This window comes from Bidens hawaiensis, unplaced genomic scaffold, assembly GCF_021521415.1.
Source record: "Bidens hawaiensis isolate Kalapana, Puna unplaced genomic scaffold, B.hawaiensis_p1.1 tig00010636_1, whole genome shotgun sequence".
NCBI classification, from domain to species: domain Eukaryota; kingdom Viridiplantae; phylum Streptophyta; class Magnoliopsida; order Asterales; family Asteraceae; genus Bidens; species Bidens hawaiensis.
Genome location: NW_027491815.1, coordinates 29923 through 57290, shown reverse-complemented (window position 1 = coordinate 57290; position 27368 = coordinate 29923). Strand labels below are relative to the sequence as shown.

The 27368-nt window shown below is 39.0% G+C and overlaps 2 protein-coding genes across 2 annotated transcripts; one reads left to right on the top strand and one right to left on the bottom strand.

Annotated features, from left to right (window-relative positions):
- Positions 1-585: 585 nt before the first annotated feature.
- Positions 586-2206, bottom strand: LOC143535806 (glutathione S-transferase F12-like). Its single transcript, XM_077029946.1, has 3 exons — positions 2024-2206; positions 1877-1925; positions 586-1167 (listed from the first exon to the last, which is right to left on the bottom strand). Exons 1-3 carry the CDS (start codon positions 2168-2170, stop codon positions 713-715), a joined length of 651 nt encoding a protein of 216 aa, XP_076886061.1. The 5' UTR covers positions 2171-2206; the 3' UTR covers positions 586-712.
- Positions 2207-17208: 15002 nt separating this feature from the next.
- On the top strand, positions 17209-17760 carry LOC143535792 (uncharacterized). The gene has a single exon (XM_077029939.1). The coding sequence runs from the start codon at positions 17209-17211 to the stop codon at positions 17758-17760; it is 552 nt and encodes a 183-aa protein (XP_076886054.1).
- The last annotated feature ends 9608 nt before the right edge of the window (positions 17761-27368 follow it).

Genomic DNA, 27368 nt, shown 5'->3' with positions numbered 1-27368 from the left:
AATTCATACATGAATATTAACCACATGAAATAAACTAATCTTAACGTAATTTCTACAAGGAGGGGTTCGATGTTGAGAACAAATCACCATGGCTGCAAAATCACGGCTGCTACAATGATAGAAACATCAATTTCTGCCACGGAAATTACCCCGCCAGGATATGATTGTCTCAATCTTGGGATTTTGGATGTAGGGTTTAAAAATAGGACAACTGCCATTAGATGTAACCGGCTACGAAAGCTTTTTTCTTAGTTTGGATGGATAGGATTGAAAGTTGTAGACTTTAAATGGTCAAGATTTCTCTAAAAGATGGTGAGTTAACGGGGAGCAATATATTATATAATTACACTCATATAATCATCATAGATATCCCCTTGATTTTGCACACAAAGAAAATGTGTGCTTCTCCATTTCTCTCATAATCATTTATATAAGTGAAATCAATTGTAAATCTATGGTGAGCAAGTGCAGTTGCCCTTGAAGAAGACGAACGTGAAAATTCGAAGTGTCATTAGATACATGGTCAGTATGGATTAGTTAACGACGAAGGACCAATATCCGTATCTTAATAAAAACAAATAGAAACTTTGCAATACTTCAAGAAGCATTAGATTGTAAATACATGAAAACATTTATTTCTGATTCTCGCACATTAAAATGATATATAAAAGCCAACCAACAAGTATGAAGATTAATGACCATAAATTGCAAATTACTTTCCCCCATTAAACAGTTCCATAACTTTCTCCCAAGCTGGTCTGGTTGAAATATCATCCCACCACATGTTCACTTTCTTCCTCTCTCTCACCAAATGGTCAAGCCCACATTCATTCATCAAGTACCTAGTCCCAGGAAGGTGGCTAAGGTCAGCAAGGGTGAACCACTCTCCAGCTAGGTAGCGAGTCTTCGATAGCCGTTGCTCGTAAATATCCAACACTTGTTCAAGTTTTTTCACACAACTCTGGACCAGATCAAAGTCAGTTTTCCCACCCATCTTTGGGATGATTAGCTTTTGAACAACTATGTTGTAAACCATGTCATTGAAGTGGTGTGCTTCAACTTCTAGCCATTGGTCAACTATGGCTTTCTCCTCTAATGTGGTTCCATAAAGGTTTCGGTTTTTGCCACTGTATTTTGTTGCATAATACCTTATGATCGCCCTTGATTCTACACACATTTAAAACAAAAAGAAAAGAAAAAAAAAGAGAAAGAAAAACGAAGAATGTTATTAGCTAGAAAATAAGTTATGTCAGTGTGGGACTAGCTTACATTGTAAGCCTCTTAGACAAAAAGTCTTGGGCTCAATTTCATGTAAGAAGTAAAATTTAGTGTAATTATGTAGAAATAAAGATGTAACAGTTTATCGTTGAAAAAACAAAGGATAAGTTACACTATAGGTAAAGATAAGTACATGGCATTTTCTATAAATGCCCATTTTTTTGACCCCTTATGTGACATTTTTTTTTCTGTTTAAAAATTAGGCATTCATGGCACGCAGTTTATAATATATTATATGTATCATTTGGTACAGAAAAAAAATTAATATGAAGAGTTGTTAGATACTTTTTTCATACAGATATATATATATATATATATATATATATATATATATATATATATCAAAAACTGAAACATATCCAAAAAATTAGTATTTTGTTCTTTTATATTATGAGAACAAAATAAATTTATTTTAGAGACACTTCTTTTGTATATATAAAATTAATTTTATTTGCTTAGATTTTCTTTTAAAATACTAAGTATTACATTACAAGTGAAGCGAATTCATTTCAGGCTCTCTGAATTAGCAAAATATTAAACAAGGTTTTAAAAAAATAAACCATTTTTGCAAAAGAAAAATGGAGCCACGTGACATTACCAAAAAGCCGAAAATCGCCATCCTCGACAACAGGCACTTGTCCAAAAGGCTACAAGAAAAACTTGTATTAATTCACATCTTAGATTAAAGACACACATTAAGTTATAAGTACATGATATCGTGTCAATAGTTGACAATAAAATTTACCTGTTTTTGTAGAAAATCAGGTTGTTTGTGCTCTTGGGAGTCCAAGTCAACGTGGATAAGCTCAAAGTCAACCCCGAACTCGAAAAAGCAAGCTAATACTCTTTGTGAACAAGCGGACCTGATCGGACCATATACCTTGGCTACCATCTTATTAGAAGCTTTAAAGTTATTGTTTATGGACCACAATATGAAAGTGGGTTCTTCAAACATACTTAAATACAAAGATGGGTGTGGGGGTTAGCTAGTTGGGGGGGGTGTCAACCAACAAAAGACTAAGAAGGTTAGATAGAAAATGGTGGTTGACCAGTAGCCAGCCGCATGCATCAACCAACGAATTTGTGTACTTATTCACTAAAAGCTCTACAGTTAGATTAAATCTCGTTTAGAGCTTCGGGATGTCAATAATATTGGGTAGGCGGGTTGAATTTTTTTCAGCTCGAATTTGACTCGTATATTTTACTCATGTCATGTTTCGAGTCTATCTGTGTGTTGTTTATTTAGGAACATGGGAAATATCTTGTAATTTGGTAACAAATTAAACAAGCAGTTGTCCGGTCTCAAGTGACACACTTTTTTGTAATTAGTCTCGTTTTAGTTTTTGTTTTTTTTTTTTCGATCTAAAATTTGGTTTTATATGCTTAGCCTGAGGCTAGAATAAGCAAATGAAAATATTGGAGAATGGATGGTGAAAAAAGTTTCATTTTAATTGTTTTTTTCAATCACAAGCTTGGTTTTATATACTTAGCCTGAGAAATGATTGGAAAATAAATAGTTAAACTAATGAATAAAATTTCTCTGAAAATTAAGAGGTGATATAATTTCAACTTTCAAGATGGAAAATTAATATCACCTTTTAAAATTGATAGTTAGAAGGAAATTATAAAGTTTAAAATATATCAAATTTCAGATTCTAACACTTTTAATAAAAAAATATAAATATGAACCTTTTAAAAACCTTTAAATAGATTAATAGGTTAACCCGTTTATTAAACGAGTCATGTATGTGATAACTGCCCATATAAGATGTGTGTGTTTGATTGTTATATAAAACATGTCATTAGGCTAACTAAAATGTGTTTTTGTCATGTCGTAATCAGCCTAGTCAGTAATGGTCGTTTCTAATGTATACAGGATGTGTCGTGCACCGCAATGAGAATCGTTTAAAGATACAAACGCCTTGTATCACGAGGATCAAATCGACCAGTTTCCCTACTTCTCATTAAGAGGTATAGTTATGGTTGTTTCAACGTTTAAAATTGTCTTGTTTAATGTTGTTGTCGTATGTTGTTTGTTAAGCTTGAAGATTATGACAAGTCGTGTTTGGGATGGATTCAGGTACTAGAAATATAATCAGGTATATCACAGACCTCTTAATGAGAAGTAGCAACTTATGTCAGTATATAATCGGGTAAATGAGTATATATATTATCAAGTAACCGGGATGGGTAGACAAGTTTATCACCAAATCCACCCGTCTCATTCCCGCAAAAGTTTCAAAGATAATTTCATATACAGTCTCATACCCGATTACCCGACCCATACCCATCCTTATCCTAGATGTTTCTTGTATTTCTATCATGTTTGATTCGGATTTTATTGACATCCCTAGTTGAGTTGATAGTTGTTTATTTATTATTATTGCACCAACCGTAGTGAATTAAGGGGGAAGCGTCCCCTCCTTTAATTCTATTAGTTCTCAGCTCATATGGCTGCACCCTCAAAATTTTGGGGGATTTTGTATAAAGCGTTAGAAGAGGTTTTGAAGCCCAATGCATCCCATAGCACCCGGAGACCGTGTTCCCAAACACTTTGGAGGCTTAAAAAAAACCACCCCATGACGTTCACTATACTTGGAGTGTATGCTTTTATGCACGTTGTTCATTATATATGCTAACCCCTAAAAGAAATATGATATATTTAAATTAATTTGACTTTGAAGAAACACTAATCGGACCCCGGGCAGATTACGGATAACCAGGGGGTTAAATAGATGTTTCCCACGAGGGGTTAGACCCGGCAAAGATGGTTCTTCTGATAACCTGCAAAACAGACACCGTGAGCTCGTCACTGAGAAGGGGGGGGGGGGTTCCTCCTTGTGACCACCCTCCGGCGTGAGAATCAGACTAGATTGCTCTTGAATATAAATGTATATTAAGAGATTGCTAGAGCAGATATCAGGTATAATATGTAATACGAGATAGTATATGATGATAATATGATAAGATGAGATGATCATACCATTTGGGGTATTTATAGCCGAAGGTAGGTTTCCAAGAAGGTGTAGCCGGCTGAATAGTATTCCTGTTCTACCAACTGTGGCCTACGCACGTGCCATGCTGGTAGTTGGTGGGTAGGCAGCGGCTGACAGTGACCAGGCCTGCTGTGTACTATTCCTTTTCCACCAACTGCCGGCTATGCACGTGGTATGACAGGAGTTGGTGAGTAGGCAGCGGCTAATAGTGATACAGTACAGGAGCATGCTGCTCGCCATACTGTTGTCAATGAGCTGTCGTATCTTTGGTCAGATCTTTTGCCCATACCTCGTCAGGTACAGTACAGAAGATCTTCCCGACCGTACGGACTGGCTTATTTGGGCGGGAGTATTCCCCCTCCCGCCTCTGTGCGGGATTGTTCCCGGCTTTGCTCATTCCTTCAGGTGACAACTGAATTAGAGAGCTAAGTGCCTTGTGCGTGTAGCCTTGCTGCGCGGGTGGCCTTCCCTGATGGCTTGTATCCGCAGCTGCGGGAACAGGCAGAGTACTTCACCATTGGGAGGCATTTCCTGCGGGAACAGCTTGCGTACTGCGCGTAAGGACGTCACGTCTCTGAGCATGGTGGGTCCTGCGGATCCAGTTGGTTTCTGCGCAGACGTCTCTCTTCAAGGTGAGTCTTGCGGGTCCAACTGGGCTTTGCTGGGACCTACCTCTTCAGACTTGTTTGTTTTGAAGTGTATGGTTCTAGACAGATAACACTTTAAGTTTTATGCGATAACGAAAACAATAAAACAAACCATTCATTTATTTCATTTATTTTATTTTTTAAACGTAAAAAAATTTGTTAAAACACATTGTTTATTTATTTCTTAAGAGAGAATAATAAAATAAAGAGATATATATATACTAGTTTTTATCCCCCGTATTACGGGGGTTGTTTTATATTGTTTGTTCTAATATTTATTTATTTTTTGAATTTATATATTTTTATTGTATTATAATTAATAATATACTTATAGTTTGATTATAAATTCTTTCACAAATAAATGAGATGTTATAACCCGGTTTAAAAGATATATGGTTTTGATGAGACCCAAGACCCGTTTATTTTTTTACTATAAAATTGGTTTTTTAATTATAAATAATATTTATGAAAATTAATAATACACTTGTGGTTTGATGAGACCCAAGACCCGTTTATTTTATTTACTATAAAATTGGTTTTTAGTTTAAATAATATATATATATATATATATATATATATATATATATTAAAATAAATAAGATATTAATTTTTAGTATATCCTATTTTATAGGATTTTTACATCAATAATTTGGTGAGAATAATTTTTAATTTAATGAGATGTTATAACCCGTTTAAGGAATATCTGGGTTTGGTAAGACCCATACCCATGAATTCGGGTCAAATGCATGAGAAGCCTCCATTTAAAAATCAAGCAAATCTGGTGACTCCAAAAAAAGAGGGAGCGACCACATCGCGACACATAGGATTTTTATGTTTTCATTTATATATATTATAGATATATTTTTTTTTTGCTTATAGATAGAATCTACACATGCTCAACTCATGTGTAGGGTTATATAAGAAACAGATAAAATGAACAAATTTAATGATTTTTATATAAGTCTAAAGTATATGCATATGTATGCAGTAAGAATTAATTTTCTTTAAAGAAATATATGGATAACTGATATAAAAAGTTAATTAATTTATGTTTAATGTGTTTTTTTATATTGTTATTTAGTGTCGAAATTTATTTTTGTATTGTTTTAGAAGAGATTCATGTAGAATTATTCTTCTACATATGCAGGAGTCAATTTCAAAGTCATCGTCGTTATCATCATCGTACTCATTAAGTCACACCAATAGCAAAACTATGATAAGGTCAGAGGAGTGTAAGATGTAGACAACATTACCTCTACCCCGTAGGAATAGAGAGGTTGTTTTCGGTGAGACTCCCAGCTTTATAGTAGTTTTGCATCAAGCCTTGGACATAAGACACTTAACACTCAACCGTCGGGACCTCGACTGGTTGGTGCATGTACCCTGTCTTTCGGCTGTCAAAGCCACCACATGATGGCTAATTAACTTTCCACCACTTTGAATGTTATTTTTATGAAATTAGTAAAGTAATGTCAAAATTAGTTGAATTTCATTTTTGTTCACCCAAAGGCCCACACAGTTTCACTTTTGTCAATTTCAAAGTATTTACTTGAAAAAATTTATCTAATATTCTCAATGTTAATGGATGAAGATGAAGTTATGATGATCTTGATTAAGAGTCTCGCCCGTCTTATATTTTTTTTACAACAAAAAAGATTATATAAAAATACGATGGTTAGAAAATGCTATCCAACCGTCAAAGACACACAATCACATGAGAAGAAGTGGGTTTTGAATCCTAGCTCTCATGTTCCACCTTTATTTTTCCTGAAATCAACGTGTACTTCCCCTTCTCCCAATGACCATGGGCGGTGTTATTGTAACATATTGCTTGCCACCTCAACGTCTACGGGAGAAGAAATGACGGGTACCGTTTACCCTAAATTGATTTGTCTAAAGCATATGAATATTCGAATTAACCATATTGAATATGTCCGCGGGTCATGTTACCTCTCTTTCACTTCTCGGTACACTCCACGCAGAACAATCTACAAATCGTGTTAAAGAGTAGCTAAAAGAACGATGTTGTTTTAAATGTTTGTATTCTTTTCTAATTTTAACAAAGAGCACAAATTAAAGGAAAAATTCTCAAAATAAGTGTTTATGAAAACATTTTTCAGGTTTTATGTGTCATTTGCAAGAAATTCCCAAAATAGGTATTATAAACTAGTCGTGACGAGTAGTTTATGATTGCACACGAGTAGTTTGTAGAACCAGTTAAAACTTGCCACTTGCCCTTAAATTAATCGTAACGAGCAGATTCAGTAATCATTTACTCGTCATGACTAAATAAGTTTCATGCCTCGTAATCAACGCCCACGAGTAATTCATACATCTTTTAGTCGCGACGACTAGTTTACCTGTTTTACATTCCCTACACGAGTAGTTTATTAGTAGTTAACTCGTCGCGACAAGTTTAGCCTTACAATCTACTCGTCACGACTAAAAAACTTATGAATTACTCGTGGGTGTTGATTACGAGGCATAAAACTTATTTAGTCGTGACGAATAAATAGTTAGTAAATCTGCTTGTCATGGTTAGTTTAAAAACACGTGTCAAGTTTTAATTGGTTATACAACCTACTCGTCACGACTAGATTATAATACATATTTTAAGAATTTCTTAAAAATGACACCTAAAACCTGAAAAATGTTTTCATAAATGCTTATCTTGAAAATTTTCCCCAAATTAAATGTATATGACTTGTGCTTTCATGAAAACGGCAATGTAACTAGTGGGGCCATTTGGACTAGGCAATCACTTTAGAAGTCATAGAAAGTAATTGATATTTAGGCGTACTCAATAAGGAAATCACCTAACAAGTGATAAATGACAATATAAGCCCGCTTTTTGGGTAGAAAAACCAAATGCATGAATAAACTAGAAAAGAAAGAGAAATAAGAAACCTTTATCAAATACTTTACCACCTAAATGTATCAACGAAGAACCAACTAACAAAAGTTTATATAACATTACAGAAATAAATTGTGCATGTACTATCTTATGATAAGAATGAAAACAAGTTGCTTTTGTATGACTTTTTAGTTCAACTTGGGCCAAATACACATATCTGTCATCATCTCGAGCCAAAAAAAACACCTCTCTCTAGTGATGAAGTAAATAACACCTTAGTCAAGAGAAGTTTACATGAGAAAAAACCAAAATAAAAATCGTAGGTTTTGGTTTAGCATAAACATGTTCGTTTGTTCCATCATTTTTTTGGTCAAATTCGTGAACATATTTATTCAGTTACAGGTTAAGTCGCTAGTTTTTATTTACTACACTAGACATCTTTAAACTAAGGAGTTTGTAACACTTAATGTAGTTTATGCTAAGTGACTAAAGAGGTAGGTCCCAGCAGAGCCCAGTTGGACCCACAGACTCACCTTGAAAAGGGACGTCTGCGCAGTTCAACCCGCAAGACTCCTTAACGGACGTCTGCGCGGTTGAACCCGCAAGACTAAACTAAAGGAACGTCTGCGCAGAAACCAACTGGATCAGCAGGACCCACCACGCTCAGAGACGTGACGTCCTCACGTGCGGTACGCAAGCTGTCCCCGCAGGAAACGCCTACCAATGGTTTTCAGGCACTCCGCCTGTTCCCGTAGTTACGGATACCGGCCATCAGGGAAGGCCACCCGCGCAGCATGGCTACACGCACAAGGCTTAACTCTCATAATAATTCAGCAGTCACCTGAAGAAGGAATGAGCAAGCCGGGAACATTCCCGCACAAAGGCGGGAGGGGGAATACTCCCGCCCAAATGAGCCAGTCCGTACGATACTGAGGATCTTTTACTGTACCTGACGAGGTATGGGCAAAAGATCTGTCCAAAGATACGACAGCTCATTGACAACAGTATGGCGAGCAGCATGCTCTTCTACTGTATGTCACTATTAGCCGCTACCTACTCACCAACTCCTGACATACCACGTGCCTAGCCTGTAGTTGGTGAAAAAGGAATAGTACACAGCAGGCCTGGTCACTATCAGCCGCTGCCTACTCACCAACTACCAGCAGGGCACGTGCGTAGGCCACTGTTGGTTGAACAGGAATACTATTCAGCAGGCCACACCTCCTTGGAAACCTACCTTCGGCTATAAATACCACAAATGGTATGATCATCTTATCTTAACATATCTTATCATATTATACCTGATATCTGCTCTAGCAATCTCTTAATATACATTTATATTTAAAGAGCAATCTAGTCTGATTCTCACGCCGGAGGGTGGTCACAAGGAGGAACCCCCCCCCCCCCTTCTCAGTGACGAGCTCACGGTGTCTGTTTTGCAGGTTATCAGAAGAACCATCTTTTCTGGGTCTAACCCCTCGTGGGAAACAGCTATCTAACCCCCAGGTTACCAGTAATCTGCCCGGGGTCCGGTTAGTGTTTCTTCATTGGCGCCATCCGTGCATAAAAGCTAGAACTTCATTTTTCTCCAGTTTTTTCAAACTTCTGGAAAGATGGTTAAAGAAACTCCGGTAACCACAACCCCAGCTACTGGGGGAAATACCGGCTACACAGTTTTTATAAACACTACCCCGGTTACCCAAGCCGGGGCAAGTGAAGTAAATTTTACGAACGCTACCCCAGCTACCCAAGCTGGGGCAAGTGCAGTAAATAATCGCTCACTGGGATTCACCGATACCCAGTTAGAGAAACGAACAAGACTTCCCCGCCAAACACTCGATGAAGTTAAGGCATGAGGCGGAGGCACGTCAGAGGGAATTCCAAGCTGAGTTGGACGAACGCTTGCGTTCCGTCCAACAGGCTGACGAATTCGAAGAATACTTGGACGATGACTCGGAGGAGTCCGACTCCGACGCGAACCCTCGCCATAGGGCAAAAGGGAAGCGTAAGGAAACGGACTCCCAACCGAGAAGGCGTTTTGGAGAAGCCTTCAAACCAAAAAACACGAATAAAATTGCAGCTTCGATGTGGAGACTACATGCTGCGTAAAGAACGAGATCCCGAACCAGGTGCGTATCGGCTCGATGGCACTCCCATCCCAACAACATGGAAGGGAGCTCAATTACACAGTTTGCATGTAGATCAATTCCAAACTTGTAAAGAAAAGGCCAAGAGCCACTTCTAATGGAAATGATCCTCCATAGAACATCGACGCTGATGATTTTACATTTATACTTTATGAACTAACACTGATGCCGGTTTTCACCGCATACATAAGTGAGTCGTTGCATGGGGAAGGCGGCAAAACCCGCATAAACCCAAAAAACGACAAACCTTCACGCAGGTCAGTTGAAGGGGAAAAGTTCAGTCATCCTACTAAATGAAAGTGCCGGTCTATCCGCATGAATCATGATAGAGGAAACTGAACACTAACCTATTAACAACCGCGCGTCGAACGGTTAATTTATTTAACACTAATATGCCGGTTTTCACCGCATAATTACGTGGAAAGTCGTTGCGTGGGGAAGGCGGCAAAACCCGCATAAACCCAAAAAACGACAAACCTTCACGCAGGTCAGTTGAAGGGGAAAAGTTCAGTTATCCCATTAAATGAAAGTGCCGGTCTATCCGCATGAATCATGAGAGGAAACTGAACACTAACCTATTAACAACCGCGCGTCGAACGGTTATTCAAAACAGAGAATTTCTAACAAAAGGATGAGGAAAACCTACACGCAGGTCAGATATAGGTAAAGTTTAGCCACCCTAAGTGCAAGTGACGGTCCTACCCGCACAATCACGAAAGGAAGCAAAACTTCACACCTATTATCTGCCACGTTCAAAGGTTAACTTATCCTAAACACTTAGAAATTTCAAAAAAGATGAGGAAAACCTACACGCAGGTCAGATATAGGTAAAGTTTAGCCACCCTAAGTGCAAGTGACGGTCCTACCCGCACAATCACGAAAGGAAGCAAAACTTCACACCTATTATCTACCACGTTCAAAGGTTAACTTATCCTCAAAAAGGATGAGGAAAACCTACACGCAGGTCAGATATAGGTAAAGTTTAGCCATCCTACTAAGTGCAAGTGACGGTCCTACCCGCACAATCACGAAAGAGGAAGCAAAACTTCACACCTATTATCTACCACGTTCAAAGGTTAACTTATCCTCAAAAGATGAGGAAAACCTACACGCAGGTTAGATGGTAAAGTTTAGCTATCCTACTAAGTGCAAGTGACGGTCCTACCCGCACAATCACGAAAGAGGAAGCAAAACTTCACACCTATTATCTACCACGTTCAAAGGTTAACTTATTCTACACTTGGAGAATTGCTAATTTAAACTAAAGTATGCAAGTCATATAACGTTTATAAAGCAAGGAATCCAGAGAAAGTAGCGGTCTTACCCGCACAAAGATTTATATTTCACAATGATTCATTACAAGAATGGCCGGGTAACTACCCGCCTACAAGAAAATAAATCTATACAAGCTAAATCTATCCTAGCAGTGGGAAGGGATCTTCAGGATCAGGCTTCAGGGCCACTTCCACTTGGACCAGCACCGTCAGTAGAGCGTGGCAGTTCAAGGAAAGCTTTAAGGATAGCTAGCCCATCATCAGCAGCAGCAACTTGGTTCACCTTCTCCACCACCGGATGCGGGAAGGCGGCATACTGATTCACTGCTTGGTCGTAAACAGCTTCAGTATCAACATTGTACAAAGGGAAGTTGGAAGGCGGGATGCCTTTCTCAACGAACCCTAGACCAAGCAGGAAGCCGGTCCTACCCGCACAATCATGAAAGGAAGCAAAACTTCACACCTATTCTGTCACGTTCAAAGGTTAACTTATCCAAAACTCTGGGAAAATTGCTAAAATAAACTAAAATATGCATGCGCAATTCATATAACGTTTATAACGCAAGTCTCAAAGATTCAAAAGTAAGCGGGAATATATCCCTTACCTTGGCAACCAAGTAACTATAAGACGGGTGCGGGTACAGTGTCAAGGCAAAACCCTTCACATACTTAGCACCCGCAGGGAATTGAAGCCAAAAATACCTCGGCAACCAAGTAACTATAAGACGGGTGCGGGTACAGTGTTAAGGCAAAACCCTTCACATACCTAGCACCTGCAGGGAATTGACGCCAGGAATACCTTGGGAGTAAAGTAACTATAAGACGGTTGCGGGTATAGTGTCAAGGCGAAACCCTTCACATACCTAGCACTCCGCAGGGAAATGAAACCAAGAAGGATCTTCTGGGCCATGCTTGCGCAAACAGGAATAACATCCCCGCATAGCGGGAACGTCGAGAACTAGATTGTTTGAAACTTCAAGATGGAATTGGTGGTTTTAACATAATTGATCACTATGTTCAAAACTACCAAAACCTCATGGAGAATCTACACAAGAGGTACTTAACGCTCCTGACTTGCGAGGAGGTTACAGACCTACCCGCATCATACCCAAAGATCAAGCAGAACAGTGGGAAATTCTGCGTGACATTAGGACTTCCGTGGGAAGAATCCCCATGGAAAACCTTAAAACTAAACCCTTTTCAAAAACCCTTTGCTTAAGTCCAAAAGTTCACCTCACTTTATTAAACATTCATGAGAAGAACATTGGACTGAGGGGACTTGAAGAGGTAGGTCCCAGCAGAGCCCAGTTGGACCCACAGACTCACCTTGAAAAGGGACGTCTGCGCAGTTCAACCCGCAAGACTCCTTAACGGACGTCTGCGCGGTTGAACCCGCAAGACTAAACTAAAGGAACGTCTGCGCAGAAACCAACTGGATCAGCAGGACCCACCACGCTCAGAGACGTGACGTCCTCACGTGCGGTACGCAAGCTGTCCCCGCAGGAAACGCCTACCAATGGTTTTCAGGTACTCCGCCTGTTCCCGCAGTTACGGATACCGGCCATCAGGGAAGGCCACCCGCGCAGCATGGCTACACGCACAAGGCTTAACTCTCATAATAATTCAGCAGTCACCTGAAGAAGGAATGAGCAAGCCGGGAACATTCCCGCACAAAGGCGGGAGGGGGAATACTCCCGCCCAAATGAGCCAGTCCGTACGATACTGAGGATCTTTTACTGTACCTGACGAGGTATGGGCAAAAGATCTGTCCAAAGATACGACAGCTCATTGACAACAGTATGGCGAGCAGCATGCTCTTGTACTGTATGTCACTATTAGCCGCTACCTACTCACCAACTCCTGACATACCACGTGCCTAGCCTGTAGTTGGTGAAAAAGGAATAGTACACAGCAGGCCTGGTCACTATCAGCCGCTGCCTACTCACCAACTACCACCAGGGCACGTGCGTAGGCCACTGTTGGTTGAACAGGAATACTATTCAGCAGGCCACACCTCCTTGGAAACCTACCTTCGGCTATAAATACCACAAATGGTATGATCATCTTATCTTAACATATCTTATCATATTATACCTGATATCTGCTCTAGCAATCTCTTAATATACATTTATATTTAAAGAGCAATCTAGTCTGATTCTCACGCCGGAGGGTGGTCACAAGGAGGAACCCCCCCCCCCTTCTCAGTGACGAGCTCACGGTGTCTGTTTTGCAGGTTATCAGAAGAACCATCTTTTCTGGGTCTAACCCCTCGTGGGAAACAGCTATCTAACCCCCAGGTTACCAGTAATCTGCCAGGGGTCTGGTTAGTGTTTCTTCAGTGACGCTATAAATTTTAGTTAAATCCATACCAAGTCACTATTAGAGAATATTCTAGAATATATTATTAGAGTTTTAGTATTATAGTGTTACCATAATTAGGAGTTTGTATTTGAATATGTTTCCTTGTATTTATCTCATTGTACTCCTCTATATATAGTTGATCAATAATACATTACACCTTACGGGGTTTTCATTATTCTACATGGTATCAAAGCCTTAAGGTTCTGCTTTGTTTCTTTCTCTTCTTCTTGTTCTCGTCCTACCCCGGGGACGTTTGTACATACATAAAATAATACTTTCTTCATGTCGCTCTATATCATATTTACGCGCCTGCGGGCCAAATTAACCAACGCTGTTGCAACCGTTTTTTTTTGTTCAATTACGAGTAGAAATCCTCTTTAATTGGAGCTGCCTGCACGTGCTCATCATGTTTGAGCCCCAGCACCTTCACAAACCCAATATGTGCAGTCTTATTTAATCTTTATTTTTTTTCTTTTATTATTCTTTATTTTTCCTTCTTTTACTATCCATTTTTTATTGTTTTAAAGTTATTTGTTTTATTTGTTTAACAAAAGAAAGAAAGAACGAGACAGAAACATTTAGAGGTTTTGTTATAAACGATTGATTTTTTTTTGTTTAGTTTTAGTTCTTTTCTTTGAAAAAAAAAGTTTTTTTTATTTTCTTTTTTAGTTTTATTCTTTGGAATATATAATTTTTTTTCCGTCAAGTCGTTGCTTCGGCCGACTCAATCATAGCTCCTGCCGCCGCAGTCGAAGCTCTTGTCATCATGCCTAGCCGCCTGACTACGGTCAAGCCGTCGCCGATCTTCTTAGTTCCTATAACCGATCGAGTTCCTGCTATACGTGACAGCCGGTCGTATATCTTCACAAGCTTTGCGCTCCAGTCCGAGCGTCCGATTTCCTACCGCTCTGACTGCGGGGGAATATTAGAGAATATTCTAGAATATATTATTAGAGTTTTAGTATTATAGTGTTACCATAATTAGGAGTTTGTATTTGAATATGTTTCCTTGTATTTATCTCATTGTACTCCTCTACATATAGTTGATCAATAATACATTACACCTTACGGGGTTTTCATTATTCTACAGTCACCAATATTCCTTAACTACTATACCCTTTTATTTAAAAAAGATAAAAAAAAAGTATATACACTATTAATTTATTTAAAAAAACCACAAATGATAAACGTAAACATAAATAACTTTTAACTGAAGTTTAGAGATTTTTTATTTAATTTTTTCTATATTTTAATACAATAGTTATCACAACCCGAAATGGTATAAACATGTCACGAACTATCAACTTAATACCTTTACAAAAAAGTACGTATTAATTACTTAGTGTTGCTATGATTTTATGTGATAGTTACATGTTAGCTTTAGCGGAGCTGGAAGGTTACAATGTCATTTCAAATATCGTTGTGACGGTTCACTGCCTACATAATCAAGGTCTTTAGTCTCTTTTACATAACGTATTCATTGATACATTATTTTGGAACACGCTTTTGAAATATGAAAGCTTACCTATGATTGCTCTTATTTTCTATTTGTATTTTAATATTAAAGATTGAAGTAAATAACTATTTCTAAATTTTAAAACCTATATGTTTGTATCACTTGATTGATTTTATATATTTTAAAACTAATATTGCGTATTAGTTTTTATATATATAGTAAAATACGCTAAAGATGATCGAAGATCCAAAGATTTGAAATTCTAGTTAATAGTCACGACCATAAAATCGGTCGCTAGTTGTTTTTTTTTTCTGAACAACAAATTTTTTGCCTAAATTTCTTCTAACTTTGTATATGGAAATATTTGAAATTACTGCCTCACTTTTAGATAGACAAATACCATATTAACAGGCCATTGGGTCATGAGTGGCCGCTAGTTGGTCCAATTATAAAAAGATGTTTATCGAAAGAGAAAATTGCTAAATGAGTCCCTGTGATCTTTCTACGGAGTCATAATTAGTCCCTGCCAGAAATTATGAACTTCTTACATCCCCATGGTTTACAAAATGAACTACATGAGTCCCTCCGTCTAAAAACACGTTAAGTTATCAGTTTAAATAAGGGTAATTATGTAATATTGTCCTAAAACTATTTACCCTTTTCAATCAATATTACATAGCCGTTCACAGCGAGGATCCAAAAAAAAAACCAGCGACCTTCAATTGAATCCCGGCGACCATCAATAACACAGTTAGCGCCGGCGCCGGCGCCAGCCTTCAAGCCATTCAGCCGTTCAATTTCGGCTGTGTTTCCGATAAATTTTTTAGCCCCGGTTGTAGATGTGTCGGATTTTCCAGGTGTCGTTCAAAGGTGTGACGAAAATTATAATCGGCGAGTGTGGAGGCTGCGCCTTATTGATGAGGATTTTGATATAGAAAGTTACAGTAAGTTCTTATTAGTTTTTTTTTTGTTTTTTACAGATTGATTAATGTTTTTGTTTGAAAATCACAGTTAGGTTTTATTCAATTTCCATGGTGAATCACAATTATGTTTTATTCAATTCAAAACCATTATAAAAGATTGATTCTTTTTTTTAATTACAGATGATAATAACTTATATACATTTAATATTTTCCATTGTGGTGAGTTTTCTCAATTTCCTGGTAGAGCTTACGAGGGAGGCCGGTCGGTTTTCATTGACAATGTCGAGGTTGGAAAAATTGTTAAGGATGATTTGGTGGATATGGCAAGGAATCTAGGATATCCTCCTAACGAGGTACTTTACTTTCATTTTAGAGAACCAAATAAGTGTATAGATTGGGGTATGCATCCACTGAGTGACAATCTTGATTTTAAGAAAATATTTGATATTGTAAAAGGTGGGATTAAGGTGATTGAGATATATGTTGAACATGGGCATTCACGGTTGATAAACAAATTATCGTCATCTTCCCATTTTGACTTTGCAAATGAAGTCGATGAAGTTGATGTTGATATAGAATACACAACGAATAGGTTAAATGAGGTAGATTGTGATGAAACCGATTCACATTAATCAGATTCATATGAAACAGAGGATGATCCAGATTACGTTGTTGAAGACAATGGTTCTGATTATTTGGAAGATGTAGAAGTTGACATGAGTGTCTTCAAGTATAATGTTGATGCCGATGTGGTTGAAGTTTATAACGCCATAGATAATGCCTTAGATGATTATGAAAATGATGAACATGAGAAGAGTATTGACGTTGACCTTGTTTACAGTGATGAAGATAATTCCACTGTGTTGAATACGGTAAAGCAGAGGATAAGAAGGAAAGCAATTTGTCCCGGGCCCGGGAGTGATGCATGCCCATTCTATGTCGGTCAGCTAATTGAAAATAAGGATACGTTGAATGAAATGGTTAAAACATATGCAGTGGCATCAAGAAGAGATCTTTACATTAAGAAAAATGACAACATAAGATATAGAGTTGTATGTTTGGGTAAAAATCCTACTTTGATTAGTGGTGAGGGATCAAACTTGCTAACTAGTGAAAACCCTAAGGCTCAAAGTGTCAAAAAAAAGGAACACTAAACCCACGTGCCCTTGGGCAATTCAGATCTCAAGACCATCCATTTCAGATCAATGGTGTGTAAAGACAATCTCCACCAAACATCAATGTCTCCAAACTAGGGTTGTTAGTCTATACACTATGGGCACCATAGCGCGGGAGATCGAGCCAGAAATTGAAACCAATCCTACAATCCCCGTGAAATCTCTTCAAGACCAAATTCAAAAGAAGCACCAAATCCACGTTTCCGAATTGAAAGTTAGAAGAGCAAAGAAGGTTGCTAATGATAAAAAGGATGGTGATTTTATACAACAATACGGTATGCTAAGAGCGTACCTTGAACAACTAGTAAAAGCCAACCCTGGTAGCCATGTCAAGGTAGATGTTGAACCATGTCTTGACCCTAACAGTCGTACTAGGCAATTTAGGAGGGTTTATATATGTTATGGTGCTACAAAGAAAGGTTATCAAATGTTGGGAAGAGAATTTTTGGGGCTAGATGGATGTTTTATGAAAAGCCCATTTCCAGGTCAAATCTTGACTTCAGTAAGTCTTGATGCTAACAGGTGTACTTATCCAGTTGCTTTTGCACTAGTGGAAGCTGAAACTCTACACTCGTGGACATGGTTCTTAGAGTGCCTTAAAGATACCCTTGATTTGTGTCACTCCCCCATTTTAGGCCTAGGAGTATGAACTATAGTTGGTACCATATTTGTAAATAAATCAGAGTTACAGTTTTAAGCGGAAGACTTTATAAAAACAAAAGATCGATATTATAAATATTTACAACACAAAAGACGAGATGAAAATCTCGTTTGGTTTTACTTGTTTATAAGTTTACAAAACCACCAAGTTTTAATATAAAAGTTTTCCGAGTCATCGGATACTTGAGCTTCTTCGTCCTTCAAGCTCTACTCATGATTACCTGCAAAATGTAAATAAAATACGACAGCAACGAATGTTGGTAAATATGCTGACGCTTAAAATGTTTTCTTTACTTAATTACCCCTCGAGACCACGTAAGCCTCGGCCCATCTTGACTTAGGAATAATCAAGTTAATCAATCATCATAAACTCGAGTCTCTGCACTAGATCACCTCAGCGAAACACCGCAGCGTTTATGACATAACTTAGGTACCACAAATATACACATGGCCATTCCCCACTCGGACGTAACTTAGGTCCGGCCCATCATGGCTGGAGGTCTTGACCAAGCGTGATGCGATGTGCCAACCGCGTTCCACATATGAAAGGATCCAGACAAACGTATACCATAGCCTAAGGGCTGGCTTATACTCTTATTTACAATGTTTTTAGAGACACGTAGTCTCATATAAAGTTTTACACGTAACACGATTGTTTGTTTAAAATAAGTTTGTAAAAGTGGGGCGTATTCACCTTTTCAATGGGATCGGCTTCCAACACCGTCCGTTAATCTTCCTTCGCTATCTCGCACCTATAGTACGAGTATAAAATTCATTAGTCGGATACACGATCCGGCTTAAGACCTTTAGTCTTATTTATCTCGATGAACCTTTAGTTCATTATTTTATTTTACTTTAAAACCTTTAGTTAAAAAGTAATATTTATAAACATTTAGTTTATTTATAAAACCCGATGTTTCTTCTTCTTTAAGAAACGTATTCTTTTCTTTCATTATTTAAGTATACTTATAATACTTAAATAATATATTTCATAACAAAGAATAATCTTATATATATATATATATATATATTTATTTATATATATATTTTATCTTTTCTTTTCTTTATTTTCTTTGTTATATCTTTCTTTGATTATCGAGAATAACTTCGACTTAGGGTATTAAGCCCTTTCAATATTTTATTATTATTTTGGTTGGGCATTATTCCTACCTTTGTCGGCTTGATAAACCCTAGTCACTTGGGCAGCACATGTTTTCCTAATAGTTTTTATGTTATTTTGTGCTTAAACGTTAACGAATGTCATTCGTTCTTGCGTGAATTTACACTTTTGTGTATGCGATAGGTGCCATGTTGAAGAGAGCGAGGAAAACGAGTAAAATGGAGAAATAATCAGCTAAAACGGAGCTCGGATGAAGCCGGTACGCGCATACGAAAATAAACGAGCTGGAAGTCGAAAAAGGTCAGAAAATGGCATGGTGTAAGGCCCCGAACCCGGTGCCCTACTTTAGCGTCGGATTTACTCATAAACACAGTTCTTACAAATCAGAGTTTATTAAAACCTTTCGCGGAATATAAAACGTCAATCATTTGTCACAAAACATTAAATCTTTTCTTTGATACCATAACACAAAACTTTATATTTAAAACATCTTTACTTCTTTCTTCAGATGCCAGCCGTTCAATCCATGCCGTGTGTCATCCTCATGCTAACTCTGTAATCAGCTCACCTGCGTGCATACTAAAAGTCAGCTACGCTGAGTGAGTTCTAGTTAATCAAGCAACTTATCATACAGCCACTTCATACAATATTTACGTATCCGAAGACACATAGTCCACTGTCTAACATGCCACTGTTTAACCACTTAACTACCCCTATAGCTTAACCTCTTAATTACCCCTACCGCTTAGCCACTTGTGCCACTTTATGCCACTTATGCCACTTATGCCACTTTATGCCACTTTGCCACTTGTGCCACTTATGCCACTTGTGCCACTTTAATAACGTATAACGTTATGCCACTTTAATAACGAAAGCACGTATAGGCTTACCCTACCACGTACTGTCGTTATGCCCCTAACACTCTTACTAAACTTGCCACTTCTAACACGTTCTACCTCTACTTGTCTACAACACACTTCCTAGCATTTACATAATAAGCATGTCACATTAACAATCATACACACATAATAACGAGATATTATAAGGGTCTGGTCCCTAACATCACAGATATTATAAGGGTCTGGTCCCTAGTTTTCGAATATTAGAAGGGTTCGATTCCCTCTTCATTACTATACAACCATACATCATACCTCGAGTATTATTAGGGCTCGGTACCCTTTTCGTAACCATACAACCGTACGTTATCATTTCTTTCTTTTATCATCTCTATCGTGTTCATACACATAAACATACATAACATACTTACCTTATTCTTAGCGCTGCAAACTGACAGCACGTGCAATATCCGAAGATCGTTCACGCACCATCAAGCAATCATTCATACATAACATTCCTACCTTATACATAGCTTTACAACCTGACAGCACGTGCAATATCCGCAGGTCGTTCACGTACCATCAAGCAATCATTCATACAGTTCACATTATCCATATAAGGCATACACTTATCTCTTAGGATAAGTGTATTAACTATCACATTGAGTATGCACACAGCCCCGAAAACATAACACATAAGTGGGGCTAGAAACTCACCTGGATCCTGTTACGCTCGCCGTTGATCGTAATGCCTTTCTTTAACTGGGCTCGGCTAACTGTATAATATTTACACATATCAATTAACTACTACTACTCGTTTTGTATTTCTATCTATAAATGACCCACAATGAACGGGGGTCCGGGGGCAGCGCCCCTGGCAGCGGGGTTCTAGGGGCGGCAGCCCCTAGCGGGGTCCAAGGGGCAGAGCCCCTGGCTGGGGTTAAGCTGCCAGGTCAGCTTGGAAAAATTTTATTTACATTAACTGTCTTAACACATTTTCCATTAGGTTTTTAATTTATTTTCTAAACGAACTTCACTTCAGGCGAAGTTAAACCTTAGGCGAACTTGGCTTCAGGCGAAGTTAATCCTCAGGCGAAGTTAAACCTCAGGCGAACTTAGCTTTTAGGCGAAGTTATCCTTAGGCGAACTTGGCTTCAGGCGAAGTTAAACCTCAGGCGAACTTAGCTTTTAGGCGAAGTTATCCTTAGGCGAACTTGGCTTCAGGCGAAGTTATCCTCAGGCGAACTTGGCTTTTAGGCGAAGTTATCCTCAGGCGAACTTGGCTTTTAGGCGAAGTTATCCTCAGGCGAACTTGGCTTTTAGGCGAAGTTACGCTTGAAGGCGAAGTTACGCTTGAAGGCGAAGTTCATCAGGCGAACTTAATCTTGCAGGCGAAGTTATCGCGCTGCAGATCTGTTTTGCCCATAACTCCTTCGTTTCTTAGCCAAATAACTCGATTTTGGTACCCACGGAATCGTATGATCAGCGCCTACAAACCCCAACCATCAAATCGGCCTAAAATCGACGTTTTAGGGGTCCGATTTGGGCAGTAAGGTTTCGGGTCCGGTTAACCCGTCAAATCCTAACCATTTTCAGTAAAATTAGCTTTGCGGGATTAGTTCTTACCTTACCAACTCAGATCTATCAACAAATCTCGGGTCTCGGCTTCGAATCTTGATCGGTTAGAATGTGTGTGTTTTGAGTGTGTATGGAGTGTGTGTTGGGGAGTTGGTGAGAAATGAAGATATTTTGGGATTTTGGGGGTATTTATATCCCTGAAATCCCATTCTCATTTAACCCATCTCAATTAACCCAAGTCCACAACCCGCATCCATTACCCAACACTAGCCCGACCCATACCAACTCCTATTATATTATTTATTTCCCGATAACCCGAGTAAACTTTCCATCTATTAATAAGTAGTATAACTAATATTACCTTAGAAATTTCGGGATGTTACACATGGCCGAGCTACGTGACCAGGTCATACCATTCAAGTAGCATGTGGTGGATTCCAACATGTCCCAAGGCTTCCAAGAACAACCAGAAATCATAAAAACGAATGTTTTGTCTTCTAGCGGGCTTTGTGGGCTTGTTTTAACCTGTTTTATATTAGGAAGGGGTGTTTAATGATATATTTAAAAACCCTAATACCCTATGAACGATTTTTAATCATCTTTCCAGCCATCACATCTGCTAAAGTCGAAATACCAAGGAGGAGGAGCTTCTGGATCGGAGTTTCATCAACCGGTTGTCGGTTTTGCTTGTTTTAACGTTTGTGAGTTCGTTTTTGAGTTTTAGACTTTGAAACGAGTTCCAATCAGTTTGTAATGAATACTTTGATCTTAATTATCATTATTATCTACTTTTCATTCATTATGGTTAATTTGTTTGAATCGCCTAGGTTTGATGTTTAACGGTTGATTTATCGCTTTTCGGGTGCTAATTTCGTGTTTGATTGTTTAGTTATTGTAAAGTTCATAATTTGTGATATTATTCCATGAAACTTTCTGCCATTAGATGTATTTTAGGTTGCATGAGCCCCGAGTAGTTGATTATTGCATGAATTTGTTTCGTGTAGTCGTTTACTGCTAGTTCGGTTAATACTGAGTGTGTTGATTGATTGTGGTAGACGCGTGCCATCAGGGTTTATGTTTGTTGAATCATTTAGGTCAGTAGGATCATCCTCTTTGAGTTGGACCAAAACCTTAGGGGTTAGCTTATCTCTCTGCTTTAGTTGATTTAGTTACCCGTTGCGAGACCACGTGCGGTTTTCTAGCTATCGACCAGGTTAGTTTGTAAGTTGAGTTATTTTATCCTTATTATTGAATTACCCCTCTCTTCCTAGGTTTGTAATTAGCTAGAGCCTTAGTGAGGATTGTGGTTTTGATACGGACCAAGTAATAAATCATTAGGGTACGTAAATAAGAAATCTTAAATTAAAAGCTAAATAGACGTTGCTAGGGTTTTCTAGTAAAACTGACCGTAGGGACCCAGTTGCCTTGATTCCATCTATCTTAGTTCATCTTTAGAATCCGTTTTCAAACACTTGTTAGCACCTGATCCATCCTATACCCGTTAAGTCATCTTACCTAGGTGATTCGTTTTCTTATTATCGTTAGTTCCGTTAAGTTTCATCGTTAGTTAAGTTAGTTAAGTTTAGTTAGTTTAAATAATTAAGATAAATAAATATATTATTTAGGCAGGACTTAGATTAGGGTTAATTATCTGAGCCGTTCTCACGTGTCTTTGTGTTCGACATCCGGACTTCCATTAGACTGTGCTGCTACGTGACCGGTACACTTGCCGCTTGTATGAAGTTTAGTTAGGATTGTTTGGTTTTATAAATTTAAGACTTAGTGTTGAATTGCGAGAATTAGTTATTAATATTTATATATAGCTTTTCGCACATCAACTTCGTTGCCGCTCAATCAGCATCTTTCCTTGCAAAATCTTTTCTCCTTACTTGACACGCTCTTCGAGACACCAACACTCTTGGCACGCACTTCGAGGAAATCACTGGGTCGTCAGGGCAACACTTCCTTCTTGTTGGGGATGCTGGGAGTGGCACGGAAATCGAGGTAACGGGCACAGAAAATAAGGTTTCGGGGCACGTTTATCGAGAGGGATCGTTGGCACGTTACTCGAGGTAGTGAGAGAGTTTAGAGAGAGAGTAGTATGTGTGATTTTGAGGTATGTGAGGATCAATGCCGTGACCTCCCTATTTATAGTAATTTTTAGACCCCATCGCGCTACGTGATGGGTCACTTAGCAGGCCTATCACGTAGCGCGATATAGGCCTGCTGTGTCAGACCATAGACCTGCCACGTGCTGACACGTGTCAACACGTGGTGACACGTGGAAGCAGGCGCTGCCACCGTGTGCCACGTGGCACACGTGTCACGCTATGTCAGACACTCCATCGCGATACGCGATGGAGTTCTTTCTTGACCCTATCGCGTAGCGCGATGGGTCAAGAAAACAGAAATTTCATTTTAGTCCCTGGAGTTTGGAAATTGGCAGAATTGGTCCCTTTACTTTTGAAATTTGACATTTTTGGCCCGAATTTTACGTGATGTTACATCCTCCCCACCTTAAATAAATCTCGTCCTCGAGATTGCTTACGAGAATAAGTGAGGGTATTTCTTTCTCATTACAGATTCGAGTTCCCAAGTATACTCGGATCCTCGTCGGGAATCCCATTTTACTTTCACGATCTTCAATGTTCGTCTTTTAAGTTTCTTGATTTTCGAATCTTCAATTTGAATTGGTCTTTCAATGAATTTTATATTCTCGTTAATTTCTACATCTTTTAGTGGCATCGAAAGAGATTCGTCGGCTAAACACTTACGTAGATTCGAAACATGGAATACATCGTGTATCCATTGCATTTCCTCAGGTAGTCTCAATCGGTATGCGACGGTACCAATTCGTTCGAGTACCTCGAAGGGTCCAACGAATCGAGGACTCAGTTTGCCTTTCTTGCCGAAGCGGACTACGCCTTTCCACGGCGAGACTTTCAACAGAACTTTGTCACCGACATTAAATTCTAACGGCTTACGACGGACGTCGGCATAACTCTTTTGGCGATCACGTGCCGTTTTGAGTCGTTCACGAATTTGAATAACCTTATCGGTGGTTTCTTGGACTATTTCGGGTCCAGATAATTGACTATCTCCACTTTCAGATCAGAACACGGCCGTTCTACATTTTCGACCATATAACGCCTCGAAGGGTGCGGTTTGAATGCTCGTGTGATAACTATTGTTATACGAAAATTCCATTAGAGGTAAGTGGTCATCCCAACTTCCTCCTAAGTCTATCACACATGCGCGGAGCATATCTTCCAACGTTTGAATCGTCCTTTCGCTTTGCCCGTTAGTTTGCGGATGATATGCGATGCTAAGGTTTAATTTCGTACCAAGAGTTTGTTGGAAGCTTTTCCAGAAATGAGACGTAAAACGACTGTCTCGATCAGATATTATAGACAGCGATACTCCATGCAAGGCAATGATGGTGTTTACATAGATACGCGCTAATCTATCCATGGAGTACGACTCGTTGATGGGTATGAAGTGTGCGGATTTTGTTAAGCGATCCACAATTACCCAAATTGCATTATGTTGACGATTCGTTTTCGGAAGTTTTGTAATGAAATCCATGGTAATCAACTCCCACTTCCACACGGGAAGTTCGGGTTGCTGAAGCAATCCCGAAGGTCGTTGATGTTCAGCCTTGACCTTTAAACAAGTAAGACATTTCGCAACATGCGAAGCGACATCTTTCTTCATTCCGTTCCACCAATACTTTGCTTTAAGATTTTGGTACATTTTGTCGCTTCCGAGATGCAATGTATATTTGGGCTTATGGGCTTCGTTTAAGATCTTCTCACGCAATCCTCCAACGATTGGTACCCAAATCCTATTGCCAAGTCTAAGGATACCATCGTCACATTTGACTAACGAGTCAATGGTGCCGTTTCGTTTTTCGTCATAAATTTGATTTTCGTTAATCGCTTGAGTTTACGCGAATTTGATTTGGTCGATAAGATCAATTTGAAGTTCTAGCCTTAACGCTCGGACTCTTTTTGGCTTTTCGTGCTCTTTACGACTTAAGGCGTCGGCCACCACGTTGGCTTTACCTTCATGATAGACAATTTCGCAGTCATAATCGTTTAGAGTTTCCATCCAGCGTCGTTGGCGCATATTAAGTTCTTTTTGATCGAATATGTGTTTTAAACTCTTGTGATTGGTGTACACGACATATCTTAATCCATAGAGATAGTGCCTCCATATCTTAAGTGCAAAGATTATGGCGCCTAACTCTAGATCATGAGTTGTGTAGTTCTTTTCGTGCACCTTGAGTTGTCGAGAGGCGTAAGCTATAACTTTCTTGCGTTGCATCAACACACATCCTAAACCGGAATGTGATGCATCGCAAAATACCACGAAGTCTTCCATCCCTTCTGGCAAAGCCAGTATAGGAGCTTGGGTAAGCTTTTGTTTAAGTATATCAAACGCCTCTTGTTGCTTTGTTCCCCATTCATATTTGATGTTTTTACGAGTTAGAGAAGTTAAGGAACAACGATTCGGGAAAAATTTTCGATGAACCTTCGATAATAGCCGGCCAATCCCAAAAAACTTTGGATCTCGGTTGGTGACTTTGGAACCTCCCACTTTGAAATGGCTTCAATCTTAGCGGGATCTACTTGAATTCCGTTAACGTTTATTATGTGACCAAGAAATTGCACTTCGTGCAACCAGAACTCGCATTTCGAGAACTTGGCGTACAACTTCTCGGTCCTAAGGATTTCAAGTAAGGTTCGAAGGTGAATTTCATGATCATCCTTTGATTTAGAGTAAATAAGTATGTCGTCGATGACGACAATAACAAATTTATCCAAATAAGGCTTGCAGATACGGTTCATCATATCCATAAACGCGGTTGGAGCATTAGTGAGTCCGAATGGCATAATGGTGAACTCATAATGGCCATACCTTGTTCGGAAGGTGGTTTTTGGAATGTTTTCGGATTGAACCTTACGTTGGTGATAGCCGGAATGAAGATCGATCTTGGAAAAGTAGCTAGCACCTTGCAATTGGTCGAATAGGTCATCGATACGCGGAAGTGGATAACGATTCTTGATTGTAACTTTGTTGAGAGCTCGGTAGTCGATGCACATCCGCATGGATCCATCTTTTTTCTTGACAAATAATATCGGTGTTCCCATGGCGATGAACTAGGTCTTATGAAACCTTTCTCGAGAAGTTCGTCCAATTGCTTCTTTAGTTCTTTTATCTCAGTTGGTGCGAGGCGATATGGAGCCTTGGCGATCGGAGTAGTTCCGGGAATAAGATCGATTCTAAACTCTACTTCACGATCGGGTGGAATGCCGGGGAGTTCATCGGGAAATACATCGGCATAAACAGAAACAACAGGAACATCTTTAATTTCTTTGGGTTTCGATTCTTCGGTGACGTAGGCCATGAATGCTAAGCATCCTTGATTCAAACAATTGTTTGCCCTTATCATGGAGATTAGGCTAACTTGGCCAGCGTCCTTGTCCCCTTCAATTCGTATAGTAGTTTATCGGGGGCTTGGAGTTCAACAATCTTGGTATTGCAAAGGATACGTGCATGGTTGTCGGATAACCAATCCATACCCAATACAACATCAAAACCAGCAAGAGTCATGGGTAACAATTGAATAGGCAAAACATAACCGGCTAACAAGATTTTTCCGTTTTTTAAAGCTTCGGAGATTTTAACAATGTCGCCATTAGTGGTTTCGACGCTTAAAGTTTTATTAAGTTTGATTAAAGGTTCGTTTAATAGACTACAAAATTTATAATCTATAAAACTTAAATTGGCTCCTGAATCAAACAAGACTCTAGCATTGGCGTTGTTAATAAGAAACGTCCCAGTTATGGTTTCCGGCATATCAGCCGCTTTCTTGGTGTCCAGGACGAAGACTCTTGCATGCCCTTCTTGGGCTCGTTCTTTTGACCGCTACCACCCGCACCACCAGTCGCGGGTTTATTTTTAGGACACTCGAAGCTAAGATGTCCCATCTCCTTACAGTTATAGCAGGTCATTTTCTTTTTCCAACAATCGGTCGTGGTATGGCCGGGTCTATTACAC